The sequence below is a fragment of the Gopherus flavomarginatus genome, chromosome 5, assembly GCF_025201925.1.
Source record: "Gopherus flavomarginatus isolate rGopFla2 chromosome 5, rGopFla2.mat.asm, whole genome shotgun sequence".
Classification (NCBI taxonomy): domain Eukaryota; kingdom Metazoa; phylum Chordata; order Testudines; family Testudinidae; genus Gopherus; species Gopherus flavomarginatus.
In genome coordinates this window covers 18,238,460-18,258,726 of record NC_066621.1, presented here as the reverse complement: position 1 = coordinate 18,258,726, position 20,267 = coordinate 18,238,460, and the positions used below count along the sequence as shown (strand labels likewise).

The following is a 20,267-nucleotide window of genomic DNA, read 5'->3' as shown; positions in this document are numbered from 1 at the left end:
TTAATCCCATTGTATTGCATCAGCTCTGCTTTGCTCTGTTCTGCTCGGAAATGGTGCAGAGGGAGGCGTGCTGCCCTGCATGCAACCTCTCCAGTCCTCATGCAACAGCTTGGGGTGCAGCCAGGCAAAGAAACAAGGCAGCTTCCCTCCCAGCCCCTCTGTGAGTGAGAGGATGGGGAAGATAGTAAGGAACAGAGAGGGAATTACAGACGACAGAAACCTGCTAGTGAACTGCTGTTGTGTTCCATTGCAGCTTCCGACCAAGGAGAGAGCATAATGCCAGTAACCATGCGCTCTGGGGAGAATGCAAGGGTTGGATGTCTTCCCGTCCTGAGTCTACTCACACACAGGCTTTCAGACCCGCATACGTGCGAGTGCTTTTACTTGTGCATGCATGTATTCGTAGACTTTTGTATACACACGCAATGTTGGTATGTGCTCACACATACTCGTGTCTGTACATACACCTAGTGCACAAGCGCTTTAGGCAGGGGGTTTAAGGCTAAGTCAGAGTTTGCGGTCCCCACATTCTTCCTACTGGGCTGTCTTCCAGGACCTGCATTACTGGTGAGCTGGACTTTCCCTCTTGCACGGAATCATTTGCAGTGGTGCCTGATGGTAAATACACCAAAAACAATTCTCTGACCATTAAGAGCTATCCCCTCTCTGCTAGCAAGTTATACATGCTAGGACGCAGCTGGCATGACTGTAGGAGAGCGTGATACCCACAGCTGCTCCCACTGGCATTGATCCTGAATTATCATGGTCCGCTCTAGTGGACTGAGAATGAGAATGGGAGCCAGGAACTCCTGACTTCTAATCCTAGCTCTGCCACTGACCCCTTCTGTGGCCTTGGTCACATCACTTCACCTCTCCATCTTGCCATCTCTGCAATGGGTATAGTGATGCACAACCCAAAAGGGTGTTGTTTTAGAAATGGAGCCACAGCAGCAGCCATTGAGGACTGAAGCAGAGCTAAGAAATGATGCTACCGGCGTGTTATTGTTCTAAAAACACCCATCAAGCACCAGGGTGCTGGACAACTTCCCCTCCGTTGTATGTTACCACTAGGGCTATTTCACTCCATGTGACACAAGCTGCATCACAGAGTGTGACTCATGGGCAGCACAGCTCAAGGGGTTAGCTTCTGGGGCCACTCTCTCACCAAAACTCTTCACCCCCTGCCAACCTAAATCACACTTTATTTTCTTAAATCTATGTGCACAAGGGGGCAGGAGGTCATGAACAAGTGAGCGCAAAGGTCTGCACAAGTTGGTACTGGCTTTGCATGAGTGTGTGGAGCAGGGCATGCAAGGGTTTGCGTGAGAAGGCTCAAAATTCATTAGTTGATATTTGCACAGGTGGCTGCTTGCACAAGTGGTTTGCATATGCACAAGTGAGCCTTTGCATAAGTGGGTTCCGTATGTGCACGGCTATTTGCAGGGGGGGGCACATTCAGTATTGACACCACTATTTTCACAGGGGAGGGCTCTCCTGTGCACACCTGAGCAGGTGTGATATGTGATGATGGAGTACAAGGGAGTAATTGCATGAGACAAGTTCGTGAACCAGAGGATACGTGGGTGCGTCAATTTCTACTTCTTGATCCCAGAGCGTGGCAGGTCCCCCAAGTTCAAACTGTCCATGATCTATGCTGGTGACACTTGACTGGAGGAGACCGAGGATACCTCAGTCTTGCTCTGGGATACGGTCGAGGAGACATCGTCATCCCCAAAGGGATTCTTGCCGCAGCAGATTGTGGTGATCATGCAGTTACGGAACTGAAGGGAGAGAGAGAGCAGTGGCACCTTTGAACAACACATACATCCACGATGGCCAGTGGAGCTGTCCGTCTGATCACCAGACAAAGAGCACTTTACTGGGTTACATATAACACCTCACCAACTACAGAGATGCTACCACCCCTGTGGTGAAATATGGCAGCTGTTCCAACTGCACAGGCAGCATTAAACAAATTAAGGCAGAAAGTGACAGGTACCAGATTCAATTGGAATTTGTTCTGGGACTGGAATAGTGGGGGAGGTGCTATTAGGCGGGAGGAAGATGCATCTGCACAGCTGTGGTGAAGCTCACGACTGGAGTAGCAAGAAGACTGTAGGTCAGAATCAAGGTGCATTGGCAGCACCAACACAGGACTGGGGTAATAGAGGGGCTGTAGGTTGGGATTGAGGTGCGTTGGCAGAGCAGGGTGGTGTCCCAGGGAGCGGAGTAGCAGAGGTGCTGCAGGTCAGGATCAAGGTGCATTTGGAAAGCTGAGTAGAGGGAGACCAGCGATGGAATAGCAGGGGGGAAGCTGCAGGTCAGGACTGAGGTGCATTGGCTGGGAATGCAGAACTGTGAGAGCAGGGAGTGCTATAGGCCAGGTTCAAGGTATGCCCTGAGAGTTCTGGGGGAGGCCTAGGACAGGGACAGCTTTGGCAGGGAGGCTCTGGCCCTGGGAGTCTCACCTGTTTGTTCATGAGCACATAGATGACGGGGTTGTAGAGAGAGGAGCTCTTGGAGAAGAAGGCAGGCACTGACATGAGAGTAGCGGAGAAGTCCACCCCCTTGTTGGTGAAGATCCAGAACGCCACCAAGGCATAGGGTGTCCAGGCCATGAGAAAGCCCAGAACCATTAGGATCACCATGCGGGTCACTTCCCTCTCTGCTTTCTGGGTGCTTGCCGACTCCTGCTGCTGTGCAGCTGCCTGTGGGAATAGGAGAGGGCAGTGAGCCAAAGAGCGCATTGCAGTGCTGAGCTGTCTCCCACCAGGCAAGCTAGAGAGAACTGGATATCTGACATGGCTGGAGTCGGGGAAGAGGGAGCAGGTCTGAACCCATTTGCTGGGAAAGCTGACCCCTGGGCCGAAGATGTTTTAGTTTGTATTTCATTATGCCCAGAATGGATCTAACCTCTGCTCAGAACCTGGACTAGATCTGGAGCACAGACTAGATTTACACAGGGAATGGCTCACACCCAAGGCAGCACGCACCCAGTCATAAAGTGCAGCTGATAAACTCTCTTACCTGGAGAAAGGAGAGGCTGAAACAGGCACACACCTGACCCTGTTTTGTGCTTGCAGAGAATCATCCCTGCTTTCGATCGATCTGTGAGGCCCTGAGCCCCCTCACTGTCCGCTGATAAATTATGGGTGTGAAGTTTTACATCTCTTGCCTCTTTGCTAAGCCTGGGCCTGTCTCCAGAGGAGATGGGGTTGTGAACAGAGATAACACCGGGGGCGATTCATAGATTCCAAGGCAAGAAAGGACCACTGTGATTGTCTAGTCTGACCTGGCCAAACACATGCGGGCTTGTATTGCCCATCGATGGTGCTGCTGGTGCTCCAAAGAGACTGTTCTCCAGCTGAGGACCAACACTCTCAATCCCCTCATGCTCGTTGCCTCTCTTCATCAAACCCTGAGCAGCTAGACACGTATTCTACCTCTCGGACTTTACATATGAGCCGCCCGTAGGAGAAGAAGATGACCACCACTGGGATGACAAAGTGGACCGCGAACATGTAGACGACGTAGGATTCGTTGTGGTAGTCAGGGTTGAGAGTGTAGTAATCTGGGCCACAAGAGCACTGCATGCCCTCGGGAATGTATCTGCCGAGTGAGAGAGCAAGCAAAGCAGAAGGGTTAGGTCATGCATTTCACCGGGCCCTCCCCCGTGTGCGGCCTTCGGATGGGGCTGGGTTGAAACTGGTGAGGTGACCTAGAGTCTCTGTGTCTGCAGCAAGATGTCTTGCCCATGGGCTGGAGAGCCTGCGGCTAAGCCAGCCCTTGATTACAAGATGAGCCCCACAGGAGAGCAACCAGGTGATTGCAGTATAAAAGGCAGCGGCACCTGCAGGCAGGGTGTGTTTGAGAGAGTAGCTGAGACTGCCAGAGGCAGGAGGAAGCCTGGCAGTAACCCGGGGAAGCCCAGAACACAGGAGATTGTGCGTTGCTGCAGCTGATGGAAGAAGCCAGGCAGAGAGCACGCCTGGCACTACAGAGCCCAAGCCAGGTAAAGCCTGTGGGTGGGCGCTGAAGAAGGGAAGATGAGGAACTTTGTGTGTGTTTGGATTTTTGAGTTCTGGTTTTGGACAAACTCCGTTGCCAGCCTTTGGAGAACCGGGGAAGAGTGAATTCAAAGGTTCACTAGAGCCCGATTGAGTTCTTAGAGGGGCTTGGATGAAGGAGAAGTAGAGGCAGAACAGCCACAGAGGCAAACCTCGCCACGATGGGGCTCTCGGCAGGCAGTGAGCAGCCGCAGGGCTGCATTAGCAGCTCTCTGAGACTCTGAGAATGACAGCACCAGCCAAAGCCAATGGCGCTGTGGCCAGGCATTGTGTGTGCTCCTTCCAAATTTCTTGGCCCATGCCCTTCAGTCCTGACCTGCAGTCCTCACCCTCTGCTATGCCAATCCTGAGCTCCCACGCCCAGCTCTGCCAAGGCATCCCTGCTGGCCTATTGGTGTGAGGCAGAGGTGCATGCGTCCACATGGGGCTCTGCTGAGCCTGCTGCACTCCTTCCCTGGGTGATGGGAGCCGTGGCGAAGCGCCGTGCCCCAGTGCCAGGCAGCCTGGGAGAGATCACGCAGGGACAGTGATTGATTCAGGAGAAGGCGGCATGTTTGCCGTTTGCTCTGCGCTGACACATTGCACTTGGATATGTAGACATCAGTTTGTTGTGACAGACGCTACCTCCCATGGGGAGCAGGCTGTTTATTCCTGTCCCTACAAGGCTGAGCATTTGGCTGCCAGGTGCCACCTGCTCTTTCTCCTGAGAAGCAGAGATGACGAGGAACCTACTATGGCTCAATGCAGATATGAACTCTGGGGTGTCCTGGATTCCCTGTTGCTGAGGAGTTGCATCCCTGACCATCTTGGCTAATAGCCATTGATGGACCTATCATTAGTGCCTGTTTACATTTTTGCGTGTAGAATAAGACTCTTTCCATAGGCTTTTCAGAGCATCCTATAGAATTCTATTGGTTTCATTCCTAGTCAGTTCTTTAGTGCTTCTCCATAAAGACAGAGATTTTCAGGGGGGCATGTCCCAAACTAAAAACCCCTCTGATATTTGTTAGTTTATCAGATTTTGGGTTTCTGTGACTCAAAAGCAGCTTTGTCACTTTAATAGCTAATGTCCTGATCCCTGAAGAGTCACATAAGTAAATTGACTTCAATGGGTTTGCTGCCAGGAGTAAATGTTAGTCTTTTTCAGGACCAGGTCCCAAATTTGTGCAGCAGGACAGCTGTGGCTTTACCTGTGCTGGAGGGGAAATGACAAGTGAATTCATGTGAAAGGCACCAGATTGACAGCCCTCCTTAATGCTCAAGTCCTGTGTTTATCCACAAAGCCTATACAGCAGAGGCTTCCCATACTGTGCTTCAGTCCTGGCCAACAGTCCTGGCCAACATGATATTTGGGTTCAACTTGAAACGATAGGGTCCACGCCACGTGTAATCTTAATCTTAATTCATTGATTTAACTGGGAGTTACTGTCATATGTAAGGATTAGCACTGGGAGCTGCCATTGCAGGATTGGGCCCAAACTCTTCTTCACTCCGAATTCTGCTCTAGCTAGGTTAGTCTGCAATGACTGCTGGAATGGGGACAAGTATGTGCACGGCTGGCTCTCCAGAGGAGAACACAGCTGTTCGACGGAGTGCAGCTGATGGCCTATGGCATTAGACAATTGCATTATGAGCAGACCATGCTTCCTCCAAGCTCACAAGCAAGTACAGAGAGTCTCTTCTCTCTTTGTTTGGTGGCCTGGGCTCCTTTGTCCCTTCCCTTCTGTGGTAACGAGCAAAGAGCATATAGGTCTGTATTTGCCCTTGCCATGGTTAGTTCTCACTTCCTGTGGTTGGGCTGATGCACAGAGCTTTCAGGACAAAAACAGCAGGGGAAGGGGTTCCAGGTTGGGATTGTGGTGTCCCAGCAGAACTCTGTGTGGGACTCAGAACTGGAATAGCAGGCGATGATGATGGGCCAGAATGAAATGCATTGGCAGAGCTGGGGTGAAACCTGGGACTGTCAGGAGATGCTGAAGGTCAGGACTGAGGTGGTGCATTAGCAGCGCTGTGTGTGGAGAATCTAGACAGGAATAGCAGAGGGAGCAGTAAGGTAGGACAGAGATGCTTTGGCAAAGCTGTGTGAGGAAGCTTGTAATGCCCAGATGCTGGAGGTTACATTTTCAGGAAGGATCCCGAAGCTCATAGTCTGATTCTGCTCTCAATAGTGCTGGCGTAAATCAGGAGTAAGTCCATTTAAGTCAATGGCATTACACCAGTATAAACCCAAGGTACACAGATCAGGTTCAGATCCATAACCGCTTTTCCTCCCTTGGTATCCTGCTATTAATTGATTTATCTCATTAGACTGACCTCACACTTGGTAAAGCAACCCCCATCCTTTCATGTATTTATACCTGCTCCTGTATTTTTCACTTCATGCATCTGATGAAGTGGGCTCTAGCCCATGAAAGCTTATGCCCAAATAAATGTGTTAGTCTCCAAGGTGCTACAAGGACTCCTCATTGTAATTGCTTCTGTGCTTCAAGGCTAATGCATAGGGGGGTGCCTGGGTATTTGGGATTCGAGTATTTAGACAGCAGTCTTTGTCTGGATAGTGTGAATACTGTCTGTGTTTTGTATTACTCACCTGGACCAGCCAAACAGGGGTGGAGCAGCGCAGGAAAAGGCCATTGCCCAGGTAAAACTGATGCCCATCAAGGCATGGGTGGCAGAGAAGCGGAAGTTGCCCATGGGCTTACACACCACAATATAACGCTCTATGGCCAGGACGACCAGTGACCACAGGGCCACCTGACCTGGGGGAGAAAGAGACAGATAGGGCAATCTAACATGAGTGAGCTGTTCAAGGACTTGGGGAACAAGAAATTGTCTAAACCTGCTCTTTTCTGAATAGAGGGGAAGCATGGTCTGTTGGGTACAGTACAGGATCAGAGTTGGGTCACGGGGCTGAGTTGGACTCAGTACCCTGCAGCCTCCCCATCTCACCATGACTTGAGCAGAGTCTGCCTTTACAGAGCCTGAGTCTGCCCCCAAAATGGCCATAGAAAGCGCTCAAGGGCCGATATGAGTCTCTAAATGTTTTGTTTAGAGCCCGGGTCATTTGTCATCCCCTAAAGTCAATGGGCCAAATCTTGACCTGGTGTAAGGAAGCACAGCTCCAGGCGTGAACCCTTGCTTGCACCATGTCTGAACCTGTCCTGATGGCTCCAAGAGTCTAAATGGGTATTTGGTATGTGTTCCCACTGCAGGAGAATGAACCCGGACAGGTCCTGGTGTGTTTATTTGTCAAAGGATAATCAAACCTTAGGGGATTATGAGCCTTTATCCTGTGCTATAAGCCTGTTAATGCCCCCAGCACGTGCTCATCTGCTGATAGCTACACCTTCTGCTCAGCTTTCGTGAAGAATGGTAACTCTTGCTGCTTCCCTTTAGTATAAACTTTCTTCTTCCTTTCCCCCCCAGTTGGGACCCTCCTTGTTCTTTGCTGGGTAGAAATGGAAAGCCTGGATAAGACGGAGGGCCTGAAAGAGTGTGAAAGATTAGAAGCTGTTGTCAGGCACAGAGATGGGGTCTTTTCACTGAAGGAATTAGTGATGACATTAAGTGGCCCTTCTTCTTCTCCCTGATATAGACCCGCCCCATTTCCAATCCCTGGCATAGACCGGATTCTTTGAGCCTCTTTTCCTGGTGGCAGGAATATCCCCATTGCCTCAAATGTGTTCAGGAGTGAAAATTACCCGGTGAATTTTTAACCATTTTTTTAAAAACTCCTGGCATTGATTGCAAACTGTTCCTTTCAAGAATTTGCTCTCTGATCTGTGTTCGGTTGGCCAGATAAGTCACCAGGTATCATCTCTCTTTGCTGGTTGGATGAGCACAGAGATGTAAAATTAATTCATGCTGCTTGGAAATGGATTTTTTTTTGCAAGCAGTTGTGCCACTGAGATTCAATCGCAACCCTGCCTGCAGGAGTGAAAGATCAAAGAGCCACGAATGTGGTCAGATCAGCTGGGTTTGAAAATGCCTCTGGATAGTCACTGGAAAATTTCTGCACTACTTGCGCAGCTCTGCTCAAAAATATAGACTGAACCCTGGTTCCACTCCTTGAACTGACCATGCCATTTTTCCTCTTCTTGAGAGCAACCACATATTCCTTCAGCTCCCGGATACACAATTAACCTTCACTCTGCTCCCAGATTTAGACCTTTTCTCCTCTTTCATAAGCACCAAACTCCTCTAGCCCAGAGGAGACTCATTTTCTCTTCCCAAATACGGATGGGCTCATTCTATCCTTTGCTGATACTGATTGGCTCTTCCTTTTCCTCCCAAATATCGACCTGCCCCTTCTCTTGTATAAAAAACCTGCCCTTGCTCCAAACTGCAGCATCACTGCTGTAAGATGCATTGCTTTGGACCATTGGTTTTATGTAACAGTGAGAGCATCTTCCGCTGGGAACCTGGGACAATTTTACATGCTCCTGGAGTCTTACTGTTGCACCAGACATTTTTTGTATTCCCCTGGTTATCGATGTCTTCCATTTCTCCACAGAACGGGAACAAAGGGGGGTAAGTTTCCCACATGCTGTTCCCCATTCTAAAAGAACCACCCTAAGGGAATTTGAGTCTCTTGGACCTTTTTAGTCCTTGACCCTTCTGCTGAGGCTACTGACAAAGGGCCCCAATTTATGTTGGCTGTGATGCTGCCTGCCAGGGGATAAAGACTCACCTACCCACCCATTTGAGGCAGACTGCTGACTTGGACTCCGATGTGGTATTAAGGTCTGGCTGGGTTTGACATGACTGGCATAGCCCAGGAAGTAAACGCTTTCATATTAGGGGGCAGTATTCAAACCTGGGCATCTGCATTCAGGTGCTCAGTTCCGTACATGAGTGAGTGCTCCCAGTAGCACTGCAGATGCTCAAATGCACCTTTGAGCCACCTAAACCAGATAGCTCCAGGTCAGACTGTGGAAGGAAGAGTCATTTTCAATCAGGCTGCCAATGAGTGACCTGCTGGGAGGGGCTTCTGCACAATTTTCAGCAGGGCTCATTCTAAACAGTGGTGGAGGATCTTGCTAAGACCATGGCAGTTTCCAGATTAATCTCAAGATGTGCTTGACTTTGTGTAGACCCCAGCGATGGGTTCAAACCCAGCCCTTCCCAATTCAAACACTCCTGAACTTTGGGTCCCAGATCCTTAGCTGAACTTTGCAGCTTGGGCTGATTTCTTTTCATTGCCACCTTTCTGAAACTCCTGATGTGGTTGCAGTCGTCACGGGCTTCCAGGACAATTTTTAAAAGTTCCCAATCTACTTTGGGCCTGGCTCGTAGCTTGTCACTGTGCTGGTTCTCAAGTCACTGTGCCATACTGATGTGGTACCTTAGTATTACAATGCAACATCACCCTTCTGGAAGTGGCATAATGTACTGATGCCGCATAAGACCTGCCTGCACTGCAATTTGAAATTAGGGCTGTCATAGCTAGCTTAGGTACCAGAGCAGTGAAGCCGTGGCAGCACGGGGCTGTACCCGGAACCCTGGGTAATTACTTGCATGTCTAGCCCGTGCCGAAATATGCACTGTCTAGCCCACTAGTGCAGCCAAGCATGTTTCAATGGGGAGAAACAGATTGCATGCAATCCATCTGCCTGGACAGCATGCTTCCAACTGGAAATAAACCCAGGGCAAACTAGACCTTCCTTCCTCCAGCCAGGCAAGCGCATGCATCATTCCCCCTTCCCTGCCCGCTCCCAGCTCCCCCCGCTGAGCTCTTACCTCCCAGCGTGGCAAAGAAGCCCTCCACGGCACAGCCTATGGGCCCGAAGATAAAGTAGCCATTCCAGGCCGTGGAGAAGGTGACGGTGAAGCCAAAGCAAGCCATGAAGAGATCAGCCACCGCCAGGTTGACCAGGATGTAGTTGAGTGGCTGCCGCAGCTTCTTGTGCTTGAAAGTGACAAGGAGGGTGAGGAAATTGATGGGGAGCCCCGTGAAGATGAGAAAGAAGATATAGCAGCACACGATTCGGTACTTCCAGGGTTCGGCTAGGTAATACTGTGGGTACTCAAAGGGGCTCCGCACCAGCCCTGTTTTATTGGAGAATGGCACATAGAAATTGATACCTTCTGTCCCGTTCATCCTTCTGTTATTTTAGCAGCTGCTCTTTATTATTTAATTGTTTCTGTCTCTTTTCAAAACCAATTTAATTTTATTGTCAACCTCAATACAAAAAAATCCCCCCACCCCCCAACAGAAATCCTTAAGAGAATGCAGAGCTGGTGTGGTGTCCCTCATCTATATCCCAGGGCTGGCAGCGCCAGCATCCCATGGGGGTTTTTATATCCTTCGCCCACTTCTGCTGGAGTGGAGGAGGGAGTGAGGGTGGGAGGGGAGGATTAGGGTCTAGGCTAAGTTTGTATGACAAGGACAATGGGATTGAGAGGGGTTGATGGTTTAAGCGCCTTCTAAGCAGCTAGTTGGCCCCAAAACCTGCCTTAAGGCATATTAATTTCCATTAAGTGTTTAATATCTTTGAAGGAATTTGGTTTATTTGGAAGTGAGGTGAGGCAGGAGCAGAGCTGTAAACTGGCAGGTGGTAACCAGGAAAGAATGATAGGTAGGTAGAACGATATAACAGAGACAGGAGTATTGGAGAGGGATTTCTGTACCCACTTGAATTCGACCTAAATGGTAGCCCTTGTGACTGCCCAGTAGCTAAGAAGGTGAGCTGGTCAAATTATTTGAGCGGAAGGATAGTTTGGAAGTTAGTGCACTGGCTTCAGACTTGGGAGACCCGGGTTAAATTCCCAGCTCTGCCACCGACACCCCATGTGGCCATGGCTAAGTCACTTAGTCTCTTTGTGCCTCACTTTCCCATCTATACAATGGGTTCTGTTCCACAGGGTTGGGTGGTGGGGGTTAGTGGTTAGTGTAGAGGATGGGGAGTCAGGAATTTTGGGTTCTATTTTTTACCTGATTCCAGCTTCTGCAATTGTATTTGTTAGTTGCCAATATTCAGCAAATAATTTGGAAAAGCAATTTCTGACTGCTGGGTTGTTTGTAATCTGCTTGCTTGGACTGTTCAGTATTTGATATTTGCTGTGTATGTTTGGTCACTTAAGTTGCATGGTATTTTTTCTGCTCCCTGACTGGTTTGCTGTCTGAAACTTCAGACAGAAGACAATGACTCTCGCCCTTCCAATGTTCAGATTAATAGTTGTTCATGCTGAAATATGTGAAATGTGTGGATTTCATGAACATCTGAATATTCAAACAGTGCAAGTTGTGCTGTAATAGTGAACTGGATTCTGAGCAGAATCAGATCCTCTCACTGCAGGTTCTGGCCTCATAATAGGGACTGCAGAGGCAGCAACACTTGGATTTTGGATCATAGCTGCAGCGCTTGGGAAACCTGAACCCACACCCAAACTGTGTCACAATGGAATGGCATCTGCATAGGCGCCGTGGAACATTGCAACATTAAATGTACTTGGGTCTCATCAGCTTTGGGCACGTCCACATGTTGGAAAGCAACCGGCCTTCTTTTTTCAGAGGACTCTCCTTGACCAGCCACTCCTGTCCAGAGCCAGCTCCTACCTACCTCCTGCCCTTCAGGAGGAAGTTATTATCATTGTTATTTATTAGGGTGTGTTCTGATAGACTCTACTAGTCCTAGTTATGCCCAGGAACCAGTCGTGCTTGGCACTGTACAAACACGGAACAAAAAGACTGTCCCTGCCCCCAAAAGTTTATAGTCTAAGTAAGTTTGGGGGTTTCTAGGCTGACATCTCAATTGAATTACTTTGTAAACCAAATGCTGTTGCGATGCCAGGCTGCAAAATGGAACTAGCAAGAACAAATGCAGATGGTTCTGCCGGGCTTTCATTTCCATGCAATCCTTTCTCACAGCCCATGCTGCAGCTTAGCTGGGAGGTGGATTGCACTGGGTCTTCGTTGCAATTAGGTTTCTGAAATATGTAACTGAACTTCTGATCCTCCACTTGGAAAACCCTAGTGCTTTGAAGGGATATAGTGAGTGGGAAGCATCTCCTCCTTTCCCTCACCCTCCTGCTGCCCTGCCTTGGCGGTGAGATTTTTTTAAAAAGGATATCATGGAGCCAGATCCATTGACTCATTCCGCACAGACTTCTGGAGGAACAACTACCAGAGGGTAATTAGTTCCATTGCCTACTGGAGAGTTGTTGAACCAGAACCCTGGGCATGTTCAGCTCCGAATCCAAACTTTGTAGTTTGGGACCATCTCTGTCAGATGGATCTGAACCAGAACTCCAGCTCTGAACCTTCTCAGATTTTACAGAAGTTTGAATCTGGATCAGAACTTCATGGCTAAATCTCTAAGCATTTCCAAAATGACCTGGATTCAAACCAGTGATTTAGAAGTGAAAAGCTGTATAGGCCATTTCCTATGCCCTGCCCTATCATGTCATTTTGCTATGGAGATTCCGAGGACCACGTCTTCAAAGAGATACATACCAACAAGCGTGCACATGACCTGGGTGCAGAACCCCCAGCATGTCAAAGTCCCAAGCATGCGTTTGCACATGTGTTGTTAAAAGGGTTGGTTCATATGTTTAATCCCCTTGAGCCAAACAGTCTGTAACCTGAATTTTATTAAAAATGTTTCTGGTTTGTCATTGGTAGAAAGATCATATCTTCCCAGGTCAGGAATGGGAGAACATTGTGAAGTCAGTGAAGTATCACTGTCCCCATTTTACAGATGAGTAAATCAGGGTGTATTGAGACATCACAATGAATTGTTATCAGAGCTGGGAATAGAATGCAGGAATCCTGACTTCCATGCCCAGTCCCACCTCTTCTCACTAGTAGGTCACATATCCTCACAGCTGTGGAAATAGAACCCAGAAGTCCTGACTCCCAGTCCTGTTGTGCTGTAACCCTAGAGAACACTTTATTTAAATCGGGCTAGGCCAGAGGTTTTCGATCTTTTTTCATTTGCAGACCCCTAAAACATTTCAAATGGAGATGCAGACCCCTTTGGAAATCTTAGACATAGTCTGTGGATCCCCAGGGGTCCCTAGACCACAGATTGAAAACCCTGGTATAGACAGTAGATGACTCCTGTTGCCTCTGACACACCCAAGTGGCCTGATCCTGCTGGAAGTCAATGGCAAAACTCCCATTGTGGTCTGTAGTCACCCCTACTTCTCCCTGGAGGTGCAGTAAAGGTCACCGGGTTTCCCAGTGGTGCCTCCATTCCTGCACTCTGCTCCCCTTCCCAGGCTTGGGAAGCCAATCAGCGTCACAGCTTTGCAAGGACTTGGGGCGGCCAGAAACTGGGACTGGGCAACAGGGGATGGATCACTCAATAAATTGCCCTGTTCTGTTCATTCCCTCTGAAGCACCTGGCATTGGCCACTGTCGGACGACAGGATACTGGGCTAGATGGACCATTGGTCTGACCTAGTATGGCAGTTCAAGGAGGCTCCTTGGCCACAGCTGTAAAACTAGCTTGACAACTTGCAGTTATTTATTCAAGAACTGGCCACTGGGGGGAGGGGAAAACACTGTGGTGACCTTCCTGCCTGTCCCCTTTTCCCAGAGTGGCTCAGATAGCCACATTAGGTGGTTTATAAAGTTCATTTCAACATACTGGCCAATTAGGAGTCCTCAGGTGTTTCTGGCTCTCCTTCCGCTCCTTGACATGAACTGCCCTGCAAGAACCTGTCTGGTCTACAAGTATGCCGTGGCAAGGCAATAAGATGGTTGAATTAACCCAGCTGGGTCTTTCGTGGCCTCTTTGATTCATTCCAGAAACTGCAGCTACAGCGGATCAGCATTTAATTTTGCAGAAAGCTAGTGTATCTCTCTGTCTATGTCCATATATGTTTGTCTGTCTGTGCTCATCACCATGTTATGTAAGCCTGGGAAAACACACCACCAGCTTTCACAGGAACCTAAATACCTAATTATTTGTGTTTAGTTTTTCTTGGGCTGTTTTCTATTTTTGCATCGGGGATGAAATATTGTATGTCACCCAGATTTAGCCAGTCGTGAGTCCGAGTCCCACTTTAGTGTCTAATCCATATAGGAGAATGAGTCTACTACAGCTGCTAGCTAAAGGAGTTGCTCCCTTAGCAGTAGTGGCTTGTGCTTTCAGTGCTGAAGGGCCAGGGTTCAAACCCTGTTGTCATCCCAAGCATGGTCATTATATACATTCCACACTTGGCTGAGTCCCTCCATGTAAAGTATTGCAGATGGTGGAAATATAGTGACAAGAACCAGTTCTCATATTATTTCAACCCTGAGGCAGAGAAAAGCCATGGAGCTCCACAGCCGACCAAGGATTCATTTAGTAGACTTGGGCGGACACGGTACTGGAGCATTATATTGTTTAACGGTTATATTACAGCACTGCCTGGAGAGGCCTCAGCCAAGTCAGGGCTCCAAGCTCCAGGGCTGTACAAGAATTGACGGCCGGACTCCCTCTGGGAAGAGGAAAATACTGTTTGCACTAGCTGCTAAAAACCTACCGACTATAGACTGACTCCCCTAGAACTGGGTGCAGGCTGTCCCCAGGGACTGGAATGCTGGTAGCATCCCTACCTGCCTGGCAAATGCCTGCTTGGGTGCTGTTCAGAACTGTACCCAGGCAGGGAGAACGCACAGCCAATCAAGCAGCAGCCGGAAAGCCTGGTGAATGATCCGCAATTAGGAGGTGGCTGTTTGGGCAGGAGAGGGTCTGGAGATGGCATAAGAGAGAGTGGCAAGAAAAAACATGGTTGCTCCACACTCAAACTGAGGGAGCAGGTGGGAAGGAAAGGATGGGTTCACCCTGACTCCTCAGTGCTGAATTTGGGTCAAGGGGAAGTTACGTCATGCTGTGAAATCTGTCAGAACTGGGTCAGAACTAGCCCCAAACTCATATGCTCCCTTCCTTGTCCGAGCTCCCCGCTTTTAGTTCAGGATGCTGGACGCTGCTGCAATGGGAGAACTGCCTAAGGCTTCTTAGCAGAGCTCTCCCGCTAATCTGTGACATATGGTGGCGTACATGACCCTGATCTGTTAATACTGTAAGCTTCGGTCCCTTCCCCCCACCCGCCCTCCTCAGTGGTGAGTGGATGGAAAAAGTCAACATTGTCTCCGTGGAGAAACCAGATCGTCCCAAAAGCTGTGTGTGCGTGGGGCTGGGGCGGAGGGAGGTTTTACAGAGAGCTGCAGGGCGGGAACGGAAGGCCAAAGGGTAGGAAGAATGATATCTTTATCGCTGGCATGCTCTGATCCTCCAGCTTTGGACTGAAAGGACAGAGAAGTAGGACAGGGCTGGTGGAGACCAGAATAATCAGGTCATTGAAGCCGGGGTGCCCTGGGGTAAGGGTTCCAGATAGGAAGGCTACCCCCTTGGAAAGGGGCTAATGCCATCTTGATACACGAGTGAGAAGTAGCTGTGGTGCACCAAGTCACAAAATGATCCAACCTAATTCCTGTCTCCTCTCTAGACTCTCCTCGGGCTCCTCGCTGGTAAAACACAAACAACCCTTAGTTCCAGAGAGCTCCCTTGCCATCATGTCTCGAAGATGCATTTCCTTGAAGGTATTTTATATCGCTCCTGAAAGTGGCAGAGGTTTCTACACATACCAAAGCTGGATTCCCCCACAATGAGCCAATTTCAGAAGGTTCATACTTCAGCGTCCATTCAGATGAGCATCCAAAAGTTCATATGTTTCTCTGAACTTTTGTTTGCAAACAGTCAGGGGCCAGTCTAGCTATAGGCAATCTAGGGAACTGCCTAGAGCAGCAGATTTTTGGGTAGTTATCTAGAGTGGCTGATTTGGCCTGGCTTCCCCTTCATCATAACAGAGGGGTGACTGGGCCAAATCTGAGTGTATGGTGATGCGACCTGGTACATGGGGTCACAATACCACTCAGATTTGCCCCAGTCACCCTGGGTCATGAAGGAGGGGCAGCTGGGCCAAATCTGCCACCCTAGGCCTACAAGGAGTGGGGCGGACACTGAACTTTTGCCTAGGATGGCAGATTGTCTTGAGCAACCTCTGAAAATGTGGGCTGGGAATCTCATGGGAATGTGCATTTCCACCTTCCAGACATATTTTCATGAAAATAGCCATCCTGACAACATCTTTGTGCTTCCATGTCCTCTCTTTAGAAGTGTAGACAAACACAATGAAGAATAATTGGGGAAGGAGGAGGAACTAAGGCAGATATTTTTGGACTTCTAAGAAAGGTTCATCTGGAGTTTGGGAAGAAAGTCATATTGTATCCAAGGAGATTCACATATGTGGACCAGTTTACATGAAGGACTAGCTAGAAGTTCTGGACTTATATTCAGTTTTGGAGGATGAAAGTCAAGAAGACTGTATGTGGATTTGAGCTTGGGTCTCCTGAAGCAAAAGGCTGGGGTAGTAACTCGGTGTGCCTGCATCCTCACATGCGCATGGGCATGAATGTTACCTGATCTAATATGATGCCACAGAAAAAGCTCTTTGATTTTCAGCAGAAGTGGGCTCCAACCACAAAGTTCAGGCCTGGATCCAATTCCAAATGTTCATAGAGGTGAAGGATGGATGAATCCAGAGGTACAGACTGACCCCTTTTAGAGATGGGATTGAGCACAAAATATGGGAAATAATAATACCTAGATCCTGTATCTGGATTTGAACTTTACCCAAGTTGTCGGGTATTGAGATCAAATTCCAGCAGATGCCCATGCACCAGCCTGTAGCTACAAAACTAGGGAAAGCTAATAGAATTTTCAAATTCACCCAAGTCTCATGGCCTGTAAGTAGCACTTAGGCTCCTAAACCACTGAGGTGGTTTTGAAAATTTTACCCAGTTTTACATATAACATCCAGATGCTGGTGAATTGGTAGGCTCCATGTTTGCTGGCACCCAGAGATAAAGTCTCAGGACCAGATACCCAGCGGACATAACTCAGATTAGCCCGATTGACTGCTATTCGGGCTCCGGGGATGAGGCTGGCAGATGTCTTTCCAGCATCATCATTCTTTTCATAAGCTGAGTTTTCTCCCTTTGCAGCCTAAGGTTAACATGTAGGTAGAGCAAAGCTCAAGCTAGGTGCAGCAAGCTCTAGTCCTCGGTTGACGTGGATTTAGAGTTCTCACTAGGTCAGCAGCAGTCAGAGCGATACCTAAAGGCCTCAAGTCAACTCGGAGGAGGAAAATGATACAGGGGAGGATGGCTGTTTTTTTTTTCCAGGATGTGAACTTGGATTCCCCGAACCTTCTATGCACCAGTAATGAAAATGGAAAGTGATAGCTTTAATCTGATCTCTGTTAGGCCAGGAAACCTCATATGACGCCTCTCGGAGAGATCTGCACGATTTAATGAACATCATCATACCAGACAGGTAAATGGGGAATTTGGGCCATGTCTGGCAATTCCAGCCCCTCCCCCCCCGACACACACACTTCGGGATGCTCTTTGGGGGCAGGGACTCTCTTTTCCTAGGTGTTTGTATCGTACTCAGCACAAAGGGGCCCAGGTCATTATTGGGGTCTCAAGGTGCTACCGTAATACAAGCAATAATAATAAATGGGAAACCTTCATTAAAAGGCTGTGAAATGTGTTGGACTTGGATGAGAGGCTACACCCCAAATGGCTTAAATCACTGGATTGACAGCCCTGGGAATCCCAGTTCTCCTCTGTCTGCAGACCCAGGTACTGCAGGAGGAGGGATAGTGATTAAGGCACTAGACTGGGACCTAGGAGGCCTGTGTTCAATTCCCAGCTCTGCCACAGACTTCCTGTGTGACCATTGACTTCCTTGGCATAGGCACCTGTTTACGTAGCTGAGGATCTGTCTCCATAGTTCTTTTGCAGCTGAGTTTTCATCAGGCAAAAGCTCAAACTTTCCAAGAGTCTGAGTCACAAGCAGCTCAAGTCATGATCCCTGCCAAGATCAGAGTTGTCTTGTTTCTTCAAAGGTCAAGGGCATTGCAGGGAAATGCAATTCCAGCTCCCGTGCATCGTTCTAATCAATGCCCTGAATGCTCCCCTCCCAATCTGAAAGGGTCACACGTCTCAGTGCCTGCTCTGTAATGGATTCCTCCTGAGTCCTCTCTCTGCTTTCTGCCTTTGTTCTGAACACTGGACCTTTTCAGGAGCCTGACGTGGTTGTGAATCTCAATGACCAGCCCCTTCCCTGCTTTGTAACACCCTCTCTCCCTCTGACCGGTGTGCACAGGTTGACAAAAAGAAAACAATTTAGTGCAGGCCAAATGGGAAAGGCTTTGGTGGCACAGTAGGCTTTGAAAGGTGCATGGCCGAAAGGAGCCGTCGGGAATGATGAGACAGTGTTACCTCTGGCCCGGCTGCATGGTTTGGTGACTCTCTGATGAGGAAGGAGGCCTTTGTGTGTTAAATAACAGGAAAAGTGATTTGTCCCCTGTGCGATGGGAAGATCCTAAGTGAGCAAACTGCGTCAGGGCAAAAACTCCCTGTGTAGTCCAGCAGCATCAGCCCACTGACTTGGCTCCTGTCCTTTCACAGCTGGGGTCTGATTCAGAGGCCTGGACTACACTAGAAAATTGTCGGTTTAAAAATGTCACGCGGGGTGTGAAAAATCCACCCCCCTGAGCAGCGTAATTAAGCCAACCTAACCCCCAGTGCTTCTGTTGACCTAGCTAGCGCCTCTCCAAGAGGTGAATTATCTGTGCTGACAGGAGAACTGTGCTGCTGTAGCATTTCATGTGTAGACAGGCGCTCGGTCACAGGAAGACCCCTTCAGCTGGTGTAGATCTGCTGTAAGGACTCTACGCTGGCCCTGCTCCTAGCATAGGGGAGTATCCAGCTAAGGTACTTAGATGGCTGTTACCATAGTAACTTTAATGTTTTTATCCTCCCAACAGGCTCATAAAGCAGGGCTCTTGTCCCCATGTTACAGATGGGGAACTGAGGCACAGAGAGGCTAAGTGACTTGCCCACAGTCATACGGGGAGTCTGTGGCAGAGCAGGGAATTGAACCTAGGACTCTTAAGCCTCTTCCTAGCACCCAAATCATTAGCCCATCCTTTCAACGCATGTAAAGAAATTAAAGCTCATCAAGAAACAAACAACCCTTCCCCAACCCATACAAGCCCTGACCCCACAATCCTCACCACACCAAAATAAACTCAAAATATAAACATTTCACCCCATTAATGCTTGCAGCCCCTTGTCCCCCATACCTCATCAATCTGGTACAATAGGCTAGTCTTCCACTAGAATGTATTTTGGCAACCTCAGTGAAGGCATCCGACTGGTCATCTAGCAGCTAGACATGTCTAACTAGGAACATTGCCACCCACAGTAAGCCATGTGGATAAATGTGAGTGAAACTATCTGTGGGTGCAAAATTCTGCCCTTAAAAACCAGAAGCCAGTGCTGAAAGCCTGGCCCACGGTGCAGATTTTTGCTATGTGTATTTGGCCAGGTTTATAAATAATGCCCTGACCTGGATACCACTTTGCAGAAAGGTTTGTGCATTCCTCCCAGGGAGGGAGAGGGCAAATCTGGAACTGTAGCATGCTTCTTTGCCTCCCCCCCAAAAGAAGCCCCTCTCCTCATGACAGATAGAAACTGTGCGTAGCTTGTGAGATGAGCTGCTTATCCCTGGCTTGTGAGCTCACCTGCCGGGAAAGGGGTTAAAACGAGATAAAGCCGGAGTGTTATGGAGACCATATGGAAGGGGAAGAAAACCCTTTAGCCTGTAATGGGATTCATTCTCAGAAGCTCCTGGTCAAGGTGAGCCTGACTAGAAGTGACAGGTCATGATCTGTGAGATGCTGTCGGCTGTGCTGCCCAAAGCAGGATGTGTGTCCACAAGCCAGTAGATCAGTCCATTAGGCTGGATCAAATAGATTTAAATGTGTGACAGGGAGAAGTAGAGCACAGATATATATTACAATTCAGTTCGGTGTTTTCAAGTCTGGATTAACTACTGCAGGTGACAGTGCTAAGCAGACGCTCCTAGCCCTCTGGTGGCTAGAGGAACACATGTGTTTGCAGGGGCAGACTGTTCCTCTTTAGCCTGCGTGGTTTGTCCATATTCCAGGCTTTACAGGGTTGTTTTCAGTAGAAGGAGAAATCAGTGCTATGAGTCAGGTACATTCTTGGTGTAGTCTTCTTTACTTACAGACAGATGCCCCTGAAGTCCTGTTTCCCTCAACACATTACCGAGTGTTCCCTCAACCGCAGGCAGCTTGCTCAGAAATCCCTGTGTTGGCCCCTCCAGCGGGCTC

General features: G+C 48.8%; 2 protein-coding genes across 3 annotated transcripts in view; one reads left to right on the top strand and one right to left on the bottom strand.

Moving 5' to 3' along the window:
- Positions 1-20,267, top strand: part of MLN (motilin) — a 53,539-nt gene that overhangs the window by 5,584 nt on the left and 27,688 nt on the right. The window contains exon 1 of one of the 2 annotated variants that reach the window (XM_050953127.1): positions 17,324-17,395. The exons of the other annotated variant lie outside the window; for it this stretch is intronic. The gene's annotated coding sequence lies outside the window, so the exon portion shown is untranslated. Of the gene's footprint in view, positions 1-17,323; positions 17,396-20,267 lie in introns of those variants that run through there. 2 annotated transcript variants of the gene reach the window in all.
- LOC127051149 (blue-sensitive opsin) lies at positions 1,650-10,167 on the bottom strand. Its single transcript, XM_050953088.1, has 5 exons — positions 9,807-10,167; positions 6,658-6,826; positions 3,444-3,609; positions 2,469-2,708; positions 1,650-1,781 (listed from the first exon to the last, which is right to left on the bottom strand). Exons 1-5 carry the CDS (start codon positions 10,165-10,167, stop codon positions 1,650-1,652), a joined length of 1,068 nt encoding a protein of 355 aa, XP_050809045.1.

What these genes read in the sequence shown, in the direction of transcription:
- LOC127051149 (XM_050953088.1), bottom strand. Translation starts at nt 10,167, where the DNA reads ATGAACGGGACAGAAGGTATCAATTTCTATGTGCCATTCTCCAATAAA. An exon ending in CCCCTGTTTGGCTGGTCCAG is followed by an intron (nt 3,610 to 6,657) that starts GTGAGTAATACA and finishes CTCACTCGGCAG; the next exon opens with ATACATTCCCGAGGGCATGC. An exon ending in TCATATGTAAAGTCCGAGAG is followed by an intron (nt 2,709 to 3,443) that starts GTAGAATACGTG and finishes CTATTCCCACAG; the next exon opens with GCAGCTGCACAGCAGCAGGA.